This window comes from Lissotriton vulgaris, unplaced genomic scaffold (genome assembly GCF_964263255.1).
Source record: "Lissotriton vulgaris unplaced genomic scaffold, aLisVul1.2 SCAFFOLD_771, whole genome shotgun sequence".
NCBI classification, from domain to species: domain Eukaryota; kingdom Metazoa; phylum Chordata; class Amphibia; order Caudata; family Salamandridae; genus Lissotriton; species Lissotriton vulgaris.
The window spans coordinates 855,524-867,787 of record NW_028247168.1 but is presented as its reverse complement, the minus strand read 5'-3'; the positions used below and the strand labels follow the sequence as shown (position 1 = coordinate 867,787).

The window sequence follows — 12,264 nt, the reverse complement described above, 5'->3', positions numbered from 1 at the left end:
TAAAATCACATGTGACTCTGTCATGAGCAGATAAAACATTGAGTACACATGTTAAAAGGATCTTGTACAGACTTAAAACATCTTAAAAAAGAGAAGAATTTCTAGGTACTACCCAGCATCTTTAAAAAGCGATTACGCGTATACCAGACATTAATAAAGAATTTGGAAAGTGCAAAAACAGTTGGGCCGGAAACATCGGATTTTAAAATCCTGTACATTGGTGCATATTCCCTGCCACCCAAATTCCTTATCAAAGGGAGGAGCCAGTATTTTCTAGCTGCCTTATAGGCTGGGCAGAAGAAGACCACGTGCAAGTCGTTTTCCTCCTTGTCAGCACAGACAGGACAGTGCTTTGTGGAGGGAGCCGATGACCAGGAGCTTGTAAAGGACCGAAAGGGCAATGTGCCGTATCTCCATTGGAGGAACAGCTTCCTAGCAAGTATGGGATAGATAGGATCCAATGCCTTCTCAAACCTATAGAGATCCTTGCTTTGCAGGAACACAGATGATAGGGACCCATCTGGCTGGATAGCTTGGGTCCTTGCCCAATTGTGTTCGTGGTACAAATTCGCCAGGGACCTCTTGGAGATGTTTGGTGCTACAATCGCCGGCTCAGTCCATAAATCAGGGAGCCCCAGTTCCATACAGGTAACTTGAATATTTTTGACCCAGGGAATACTAAGCGCCTTGGGGTGATTCAGTAATTCGACCAGTTCCGCCCTATAGTCTTCAAGATCATTACTGCTCCATAGCCTACACCAGAAGGCTATGGGTCTCAAGCTTATCTCGTCGGCTAGTGGTCGTAACCCTAAATCAAGCCTCAAGGGGAGGAGCGGGGTACTAGGGGGGAGTGCGGCTATCTGTCTTATGAACTTATTTTCAGTTAGTGACAGGTTCCGGCAGGGCGTATGACCCCACAATTCAGCCCCGTACATGATCGCCCCCCTAGCCTGGGCCTTATATATCTGGATTAAAGCCCCCAATGGGCGGTATGACGAGCCGGTCATCATCCGGGAGATGCCCCCAGTAGTTTGTATTAATTTAAGGTTTGCCCTACTCTGGTGGGATCCCCAGGTCATGGTTTCGTTGAGGGTCACACCAAGATATTCAAAGGTGGCTACTCTCTCGAGCCGCACGGCTCCCAGTTGTGGATTCGGGCGCAGTTTCTGGCTCGGGTTCAAAACCATGAATTTGGTTTTTGTAGCATTGATTTCTAGCCCTCTGTCAAGGCAGAAAGCCACGAAGGAATCAAGTATCCTTTGTATACCCATGGGGGTTTTAGATAGCAACAGTGTGTCGTCCGCAAACATAATTGCGGGCACCCTGCTGCCATTTAGTTTGGGGGCGTCAGTATAGTCGGTGGCATTGAGATGGGCGATTACCCCGTTGACAAAGAGGCAAAACAGGGTCGGCGCCAGCACACAGCCCTGTCTTACCCCTCGACCAACGGGGAATCTATCAGTCAGTTCCCCCGACCTCCCACACCTCACGCGGGCGTAATTATTATGGTGCAGCCTCTGCAAGATCGATAGGATATCTGGGGGGACACCCATCTCTGCCAGGACGCTCCAGAGTTTCCCCCTGGGCACCAAGTCGAAGGCAGCCCGTAGGTCCACAAAAATTGTGTACAAACTGCCGCCCTCGAACTTTGCTGTCCTCCAATAGATTAGATTCAATCTAAAAACCTGGTCCACTGTGGATACCCCCTTCCTAAATCCCGCCTGGTAGGGACTAAGGGCACCCACCTCCTCCATCCAATCCTGAAGCCTGTTCAACAAAACCCTGCCAAACAGCTTCTGTGCTACATCTATCAGACTAATCGGTCTGTAGTTGGCTGGGAGGAGGGGCGAGCCCTTTTTAAAGATGGGGACCACCTCTGCCCCCAGCCAAGTACTAGGGATTTCCATCCCACCGAGAACACTATTGAAAAGGGTAACAAGGTAAGGCGCCCAGACGTTGGGCTCCTGTTTAAACAAGTCCCCCGGTAAGCCGTCCAGTCCCGGCGCCTTCCCGGAAGACAGACCTGAGATGGCAGCAGTGACCTCACCCAGTGTTATTGGATCCCCTTGGCAGCCCGGCCGGTCCACCTCAATGGGGGCAGGGAGTTCTCCCGGCTCAGAGCTGTATAGGGACTGGAAATGAGCCTGCCACACCCCAGGTGCTATATTAGGCTCTAGTGCCGATTGTAAACTCCCTGATCCCCCATTCACGGTCCTCCAGAACAAGCGTTGATCTTGGATCGCTAGGGCCTTGGTGAGTTCTTCCCACTGGTTTTCTTCCCATTCTGCTTTGGCCTGAACAAGAAGCTTCTTGTAGGCTCGCCTGCTTTGTTTAAGGCGTTCCCCTCCTAAACCCTCCTTAATTACTCCAAGAAGTTCTGTTTTGGCCCGTCTACATGCTGTATTATACCACAATGTTTTGCCTTGGCGCCTCTCCCTTGGCTTTCGTGAACTACAAGTGAAATGGGGTGCCGCAGCTTTTATAAGTTCCTCATGGGCCTTATACAATTTGGTCTGGGAGTCTCTATTGTTTGCCTCTATGTCAAGGCTCCCCACGATTTCCAAGATGGGAGTAATCTCAGCATAGAGCAAAGGGAGTTTATCCTTGTTTGTAACCAGGTGCTCCCACCTGATTCTTCTCCTGCTATTATCCAGGAGAAGCGCGGGGTTGTTCCCTTCTACTTTAGACACTGGAGCTTGGGGGGCTGGATGAACAAGGTCGAGCTCAAGGGCGTTGTGGTCGCTATCGGTCCTTTCCGTCACCCTAAAATCCTGAATTGTCGACCACCTCACTAGTTGGGCCAAGACATAGTCCAAGCGGGACTCTCTCCCCAGATAGGTTATTGAAAGCAAGCTAGTTACAATCTCTCCTGCAAAATTTAGAAATGCTGGCACAAGGTGTAAAATGCTCATACTGATCTTGAGATCCCAAGGAGACTGGGCTCTGAGAATAATATGTTTATGTGGCAAAGGAGATTGCGCAGTGTCAGTGGAGAGGTACTGCAAACTAGTTTGCAAGGAGGGTCCCTAGTTATTATAGTTCTTCAGAGATGGGCCGTTTGACAGAAGATTTGTTGTTTGGAGACTCTTTTGTTAAACAGCTTACTAAAAATGTCAGCTTATTCAGTGTACCAACTAGATGAAGGTTAGGCATCGATTAGGGACATTTTCCCGTCTAAGGTTTTTGCAGGGACCAATGACATAAGGTCCACTTGATTCCTCTTCCAAATGGCTCAGGATCTAGATATTAGAGGGGTTTGAATATTTGTCAGAGTAGAAAACGTATACTCAAATATTTTCAAATCAAGAGGCTAAGCTGACAGGGACCACGCTTGCATCAATGCTTCAGGGGTGCAGAGCTTTCACCTTGTGAGCAACACCTGTTCTACCCTTGGCCAAATAGGGGAAGATTGCAGTGTTTTATCACATTTGAATACAGATTTGTGTGGAACCTCCAAGCAGCAAACTGTTTCTTATATAACCCTTTAAGACTCTGATATACAAAGGGGCCCCTCCGTGCTATTCTTAGAAAAACATGAACAATCTGTGTTGCACTGCACACAGAGTCTGCCATACAAAGGGGTCAGTGAAATAACCTGGAAACAACTGTGGGGGTTGGTGAGCAATATTTTCCTCTTGAAGGAGACTAGTTAACAAGAATTAACTTTAAAAAGTTTATGTGACACCTCCAATATGACCGTAGTATTGAAGGCTCATAGAACTTCTGGGCGGGTGGGTTGGGGACAGTGTTGTGATTTCATTTGTCTACCACCTTGCATTATTTATTTATTTATTTATTTTATGGTTTTATATAGCGCCAACCAGACCTGTGAGGGTATCAGAACGCTTTACATGATTGAGGGGGTGAAATACAAAGGGCATAGGAAGGGAGGATATCAAGGGAAACAAGGGTTATGTACATTATGTAGGAAAAAAAAAGACAGAGTTAATATACAAGAGGATAGGAGGTCCCAGCTCCCGGTTGGGAAGCCCAGAGGGCAGGGAGGTATAATCCGGGAAAGTGAAGGATAAAGCCGTCATGGCAGGCGGTACAAGGTCATAAAGGAGATTGTAATGTGGTCGTAAGGCAAGGAATTTGCCCATGAGGAAAATTTTGGTCTCCTACTGTTTTCCACTGAACCTCAGTAACCAGTATTGACAGCTTTTCAGGCTATAAAGGTTTGCTGACCCTTTAGCTATGGTTTCATGATTCCCATATCCCTAGTAGAAGCAGACTTCACGGATCATGCACGATTATCTGAAGTTCCTGGAAACCATAGGGTCTGGTAAATATACAAAAGGTGGCTCCAATCTCAAAGAAGATAAACATCTTGGGGTTTAGCCTAAACACTAAGAACATCATCCTCGATCCATCAGTGTGGAATGTGTACAAAGACAATAGCAAAGCTCTAGCAGCTTTTTGGAGGAATCAAGTCACACTCGTGATTTTTAGCCTTCCATTAATGCTATATAATAACCATTAGATTAGAGGGCCTGGCAGAGAAGGAAGGACATTAGGCATTTCAAAAAGTGTTAGTTTATGGCAAACACATTGTTCTGTTAGAAGAAACCAGTAAACATATTTAGGACAAGCTATGGATTTCACAGAATCGGGTGCCCACGATTGGATGGGGAGCTTAGTGTGGAAAGCATTAGATGAGGGGAAACAGATCCTATGTGAAACAAATATAACACAAAAAACTGATTGAATCTGTTACTGTGATCTTTTGCGGTAAAAGGTTTGGCTAAAGATGAGATTCAATTTTAATTTCCTCTAGGGGTGCAACATTCTCTCAGTTGTGAGGTGCAGTAATCTCTTGGTTGTGAGATGAAATAAATCATTTAGGAGGGTGAATGTCTGATCACGTTCATGGCACTATTATTTTGCCCCCCCTCAGGTGAACCACTCTGTGTAAGAATGGACTCTGATTTGATCAATTCCTTATATCTCTTTTGGGGTGCTATTCTGCTCATCTTTCCAGTCAGAGGACTTCATCATCATTCAAAAGTTTTTACACTGCTTGCAGACCACATGCTGATTGATCTCTGTTTCATACCTGGTCTGTCCTAAATATTGCATGAAGTGGCACCCTGATGAAGGAAAAGTACGAAATATATTGTGGCATGTATTAAACATGTATTGTACATGACACACATTAATAATGTATTCAGTAGGTAGGGCTCCAGTTAAGGAAAACAGATCATCTGTCCCAGAAGGGGTGATGCTTGACATATGTAGATTAACAAAATTGGATATTAAGGGCCTTTATAAAATTTGGCGGACAGGATACCCAGTCAAAATGTGGTAGGTATCCTGCCTACAATATTACAGTTGCCATAGGTTATATTGCACTTGCAATATGGTGGACAGGACATCCACCAAGCGTGTGATGGATTTTTCAATCTGGCAAACTTTAAAAGGCCCCAAGACTTTTATGTATCCATGATTAACTATCCAACCCAAATAATGATAGGTAGAGTCTGTAACAAAGGAGCTGAGAAAGAAATCCAAGAGAAAATTATAGATCTAATTAGGAAACAAATATTTCATCATCTATACCTCATCTAGCCAGATTGGTCAGATGGATGATGAAACAAGCAGTGTATAATACATTGTCAGATATGGCTATAAGTCAGTGTAAGATATATGATGTTTATTCCTGCAAACATCAGGAGGTTTAAGCAATAATTACTCCTTTGTCCGTCCTAGTTTGGAGCATTGTGGAGTTCGCCTGTGAGTGCTTTGAGATGCTTCCCAATCATGCTCCTCTCTTGACCCAGGGTGGTCCTTGAGAGAAATAAAAAGATATATGTCCTGAGTACCAAGGCAATATTACATCAATAATCAGTCCGTCATCATCACCCGTGAGGTACAACTCCTAAACTGAATAACAAAAGAAAACCAAAACCAGGTCTCACGAACCCCGCGGGTGAGGAAATTTTTATGTGCTCAAGTGAAAACAAGTCTCTTTGCCTATTGCCTTAACATGCCTCAAGTGTGACCCCTCACAGTCCCACTAGGTCCAACCTTTTGAGTGCCCATGAAAGAGATAAAAAAGATCCCCAGCTGCTTGCCTGGAGCCAAGGCTCTGGCTCAGAGCAGCGGTGTTCTGGGCCTCCGCACTTCTTGTTTCATGTGAAATGTTGTGGCAATGCCTGTTTTTATTTCTATTGTGTTACTTTTTCTGTCAGTAAAAAGAACAAAGCACAAAGCTTGACTAAAAACTTAAATTCAGCATATTTTGTTTAATAAATGTATAATAAATGCTCAAAATTAGATGTTTTACTGTTAACTTAATTTGTTAATTGTGACAAATTCAATAGTGCAATACAAAATAACGTACGACTAATCAAGTATATTATTGTTGTCTAGAAACACAAAGTGGGCACATCACAAATTAAACCATTTCGATTTGTTCGATTGGTATTAATAACAATAAGACCGGAATACCTTCATCATAATTACTATCACAAAATAGACAACAACAATTAGGGCAAAAACAATTACCAACAATTTCACACAATATATTTTTAAAAACATGAATTTCCACATCACAAATTACTTTAAATCTATTCTAAAAGAAGAAAATAATTGTTGTTGGGCTTACTGGTTCTCTTTGCATTTCCTCCACGCAGTTTCCATTTGAGTCACTTGAAGATGCTATACTAATATAATGTTCATAAGAACCATTGCTTCCAAAACTACCGTAACCACTAGATCCATTATTATGAATGGGCTGAAAGAATTGAGAAACAAAATTCCAGTAAGAGTGAAAATTAAAAGTAGAAGTTCATAAATTCACAACAATTAAATATTTGGTACAATGTAAAATAGTAAAAGACCAATATCAAGCAAATGCAGAACGCCAGTGTTTCATAAACTTTGGTCCCCGGACCCCTGGGTGTCTGAAACTCCTACTCATGGGGTTCAAAACTGCTTAGAAAAATAAACAATATCATCATAATAATAAAGTGTATATAAATAAAGAAACAATATGAGAACCTGAAAATGTAAAAGAATTATAAACTGGATGCTAAAAAGTCAGTTTGTATCCTCAGATTGATTTGTGTGAACAGTGCTGATGAATCAAAAAGATTATAGTGTGGACAAAGGGTGGCCTCAAATAAATTTAGAAAAGCTACAACCTTATCATTAAAATGTAGATTGTTGTATTTATATTTGTTCGTAAGTTAAATAAAACATTTAATCATTTGTCTATTTGTTTGATGAATGCTTTTTTTCTGCATTTTTGTGTATTGTTTTAAGGTTCAAATCATTAAAAATTCCTTAGGCTGAGGTCTTCATCTACCAGTAGTGATTCAGTTGAGACCTTGGATTCCTATAATGATTCAGTGGAGATCACCGGATTCCAATAATAATTCAGTGGGTATTCCCGGATTCCAGTAACGATTAAATGAGGGTCCACACTGCGTTAAGCCACATAATAAAAAAATATTGATTTTGGCTTTTGTCTTGCTATCCTCTTTCTGACTTGTGAACAATCATGTAAAGCGGATTGGTCTCTGAACACACCTACCCAATGGTTCTTACTTTTGAGGTCACCAATAATCCATCTGAATAGCTTATGTATCTCCAGCAAGTCATCAAAGCCAACCATTTTCATTCTTTTCTGACTTTTCAAAAAGGGAACTTCCTTGCTCTCAGTAATTTGTGCTTCTTCAATATTCAAACCACACACACCTTTTTATGGAAATTAAAGTCATGTAAACTGTAAAGTAACTAGCACACTATGGACATGATTCACAAAGGTAATGTTAGACTTTTGTGTAAGTTTGGAGTTGCTGTAATAACTTTACTACTCATGCCCATGGAGTCAACTTACACATTGTAGTAACGTTTCTATTTTTTGGTATTCACAAACTGTGAGTGTAATTTTACCACTAGCAATTTTTACTAGTAGTTAAATTACTTTTGTAGTTTGTGAATACCAAAAAGTAGTAAAGTTACAACAGCAAGTGTAAACATACTCAAAAGTGTACCTTTACATTTGTAAATCAGGCCATGTTTTTGATGTTGGCTGTGTGGAACGTTTTATAGTAGGCGTTGAAATTGGCCTCACTTTCTTCTTGGTCTTGATTTTTTTTTTACTGTAAGGGATCATAAATGCCTGAATTCAGTTTAGAGCCTACCCTTTATTTCTCACATTTACATGACAAGCATATTGCCAATCATTTGCCTGTTAGCATAATTATTAAAAATTGTCAATACATGCTGTTTCACTTCATTGCTAGTTAGTAATGCACGAAGCTCTTGTTTTCATTTGATATTTCTCATAGTTCTTTAAGAATCTCTCAAGTTGGTGCTTTCAAATTGGTTCTTTCCATGTGACTTGGGCCATATTTAATAATCCACAAAACATATTTATTCTGAAGGTCTACACATAGAATGAGATGATGATTTCACTCGGACAATGGTCTTAAACACCCCACAGGTTTTGAGCGAAAGTATAATTCTGTTTTTTCTTTATGAAATATTCTTCATCTTTGTTCAAATTTTCTATCACCAGAGAAATGGCTAGTAGAGCCAGGTCCACAGTTAATGTTTTTATTTCACTCCCTGACAATATTTGCATCAATTATCAACTGAAATACATACATGTATAGGTATTAGGATATCTGCCAAAAGCTGAGTTCATGATTGATGACTGATACTGAATTGAGAAAATGCATATTAAAGAATAGAACTTTACTCATTACTGTAGGAGATGAAACCGCAATCTGGCACAATAAAGGGCCAACTACATTGTAAACATCTAAAGGACTGATTTAGAGTTTGATTGAAGGGTTATTCTATATACTATATAACCTGATGCTCTTGTAATAAGATGGATTGGATATCCGTCATGTCGTGAAAGAGTAACCCATCCGCCTATATCTAAATCAACCCCTAAGCTATGAAATAGGTCTTTAATTAAACTGCGTTTTTAGATCAACCCTCACTGTTTATTCGTGAAGGCCTGTCTAAATATGTATATCTGACAGCATTTCAGCCACACCCTTAAACACAGTTCATACACCAGTATGAAAAAGTACCATCCATAGTCACAGGACCTCCATTCTAGGTATCAGGACCACCTTCAATTAGAGGTAGCAAGGAAAATGAGCTGCTAACCAGGGTTTGCTCTTTTATACCCGTTATTGCTATTGCTATTGCTACATGTGCTCTCATAAAGGCAGCAGTGTGAAAAGAAAGTAACCAGAGATTAACGGGCATGTTTTACTCTCTAGTTTCTACTTCTTGCCCATCATCCATCCCGCTGTAGCAAATGGAGGATGTTCAGGGTCATGGCAGGAACACTGGGTCAACTCTATGTGTGACTTGTGGCCAAAATTATTATTTATTTATTATTTAGAGGTTTTCTATAGCGCTAGCCAGAAACAAGGGTATCAGAACGCTTTACAGCATAAAAACATTTCTAACAAAGAAACATTTATAACAAAATACAGGACAAAGGCGTGGTAGGTTCAGCTGGGTGCCCAAGGTGCGCTGTTGAGGGGTCAAAAAGGTAGTCTCAAATCCCAGGGAAAGGCAAGACTTATGCAGGAAAAGATCTCTTCGGGGTGCCGACCCAGGGGATGAGAGTTCAGAGACAACATAGGAGGTGGGAAGTGGTTGTTTCGATGACTGAAAGGCTGCCCATTGAGGGCGCGCTGTCAGGTGACAGCCTGTGGAGGTGAGAGCGTCACGTAATTGTGTTCGGGAAGGCGCGGTTCAGGTAGAGGGTTTTTAGGAGGCTTTTGAATTTTGGAAAGGAAGGGGTGGTTCTGATGTTGACTGGGATGGCTCTCCAGATTTTCGGAGCGTTTCGTGCAAAGGGGCGGGCAGCAGTCTTTTGTTTACGCGTTTTTAGGGGAATGAGTTGGAGAAAGTTGTAACAGCTGAGGCTTCTTGCTTGTCCGGATTTCTCGAGTTTGGAGGCTAAGTATTCTGGTTTCCCTGTGTGCAGGGCTTTGTGTGTGATGCAGGCAGTTCTGAAGTTGACCCGAATTTCAACTGGGAGCCATTTAAGATCTCTGTGTGCAGGAGTAATGTGGTTGAATTTCTTGATTCCGGTGACCATTCTGGCTGTTTTCATTAACCTTGGCATTCTGATGGATTGGCTTCCATGATCTGAACACTTACACAACCCTTTTACCAAATAAGCACAAAGAAGTATAGAGCAAAACCTTCGACTGTGTCTATATATATATATTTATATATAAAACAAAATCAGTATTATCTGTCAGTAAATTTAGCAGGCAGTGCGCCTGCATATCCTTCTTGAACTCATTGTAAATATATATATTTACAATGAGTTCAAGAAGGATATGCAGGCACACTGCCTGCAACATTTACTTACAGAAAATACTGATTTTGTTCTTCTTATGCTACAGTCTTATAATAAAACATTACAATATTGTTATTGCATGTAGCATTCACCATCTGCAGCTGATCTCTTGGTACGAAAGACAGGACATGGCGATACGAAAGGGGATGATGGACGGAGCATTTGAGCAAATCAAACACTCACCCCAAGTCAACTAATCTGGGTTTAATCCATCCCCATTCTTTAGCTCACTCCACCACCCCAGTTCAGACATGGCCATATGCAAATCGGTCTGACCCTGTGCCTCATGGGAACTGTCCAGCCCTAACTGCTAAGCCACGTCTTCCCTGGATAGGAAACAGGCATCCTGGGACCGGTTTCGGATTCATAATCCTCATCAACCAGGTTATCTTGAATACAGTGGTAGAGTGAGCAAGGGACCCACGTCTGGGCATACCCTGCCAACTTAGGGCGAACAAGACAATACCAAAGGGTATGTTGGACGAAGCATTTGAGCAAATCAAACACTCACCCCCAGTCAACTGATCTGGGTTTAATCCATCACCATTCTTTAGCTCACTCCACCACCCCAGTTCAGACATGGCCATATGCAAATCAGTCTGACCATGTGCCTCATGGGAACAGTCCAGATCGAACTGCCAAGACATGTCTTCCCTGGACAGGCGGCCCGAGGTCCAGGTGAGGCCGCCGCGGCGTGCTGCGAGTGACGCTGCGGTGGCGGTTTTGGCCCCGAACTGCCGTGGTCGCGGCGGGATGCGGGTGAGGGGAGGTGGGGCCGGAAGGCGGCTGAAAGTGGGCGGTGGGGTCGATCAAAAATGGTGCAAGGAGCGAGGAGGAGGGCAGCAGGGAGGCAGGGCGACGCTGGAGTATGCGGTGGGGGCGGGGGGAAGAGCCGGGAGTTGTTGAGGCAGTGAGGAATAATGGCACAACGATGCAGGAAGGGGGGCAAGGTCTATTGCAGTTTGGGGCCGGGCGCGTGGGGCGGTGGGGGCAGAGGGGGAGGAGCACAGCACAGGAGGAGAGGTGTGCAGAGTCACCAGTGCTCATAGAGGAGTTCGGCATAGAAGGGCAGGAGGGCATGGGGGCCAGGGGAGAGCGATCTGGGAGGGGGGTGTTGTCGGGGAGGGGAGTGTGTTGGGGCCAGGTAGATCGCCGTCTCTGAGAGGGGTGTGTGGAGAGTTGGGGTGGGGAAAGGGGTAAGCGGGGAGCTGGTGGGGGCGTGAGGGGGGAGTGGGTGGGGAGGAGGGGGGTGACTGGTGCAGGGGAGGGGAGTTTGGTGTACATTCGGGAGGGAGCCAGATGGGGGTTGGAGTGAGGCAGGATGGGGGTGCGAGGCGTGTGGGGGAGATGGGGTCAGGTCGGGGGAGCCGGGGCAATGGGGGTGGGGGCGCGGAGGGGCCATGGGTTGGGGTTGCAGAGTGGGGAATGGTCGGGACCGGGGTAGTTGGGGGGTGGGGGAGCAGCCGGCGCAGAGGGAGGGTCATTCTGCGGGATGGGGTAGGGGCGCGTGGAGGGGGTGGGGGGCGTGTGGAGGGATTGGGGGGAGAGGGTCGTTTTTTCACCGGCATGCTGGACTCCACCTTTTTCTTTTGGCAGGAACGCTTGGCTAGGCGCTCAGGAGAGCAGCATGCGGCACCACTCCACAGAGGGGATGGGCCGGCTCTGCCTTGTACGGGCGGTCGTGCTCCACTGAGGGACCACTGGCGGGAGCACGCTGGGAAGCGGGGCAGTAGGTCGAGACGGCTGCCGGGAGACGGGGATGGAGACCGGACGCGGTGGATCAGGCTGCGGTGTCATATGCGGGGGATGTGAGGCGGGAGAGTGTGGATTTGGGAGACTTGATGAGGACCTGTAGGGAGAAGGTGGGGCTGAGCCGACTGGAGTCTCTAGGGGGCGGCCAGGAGGTAAGGTGGGAG

The 12,264-nt window shown here is 44.5% G+C and overlaps 1 protein-coding gene across 1 annotated transcript in view; it reads right to left on the bottom strand.

Annotated features, from left to right (window-relative positions):
* The window catches only part of LOC147665610 (period circadian protein homolog 3-like), a 321,666-nt gene that overhangs the window by 19,214 nt on the left and 290,188 nt on the right, over positions 1–12,264 (bottom strand). The window contains exon 14 of the mRNA XM_086949648.1: positions 6,608–6,736. Coding sequence (XP_086805774.1) covers positions 6,608–6,736 — 129 coding nt within the window. The remainder of the gene's footprint in view (positions 1–6,607; positions 6,737–12,264) is intronic.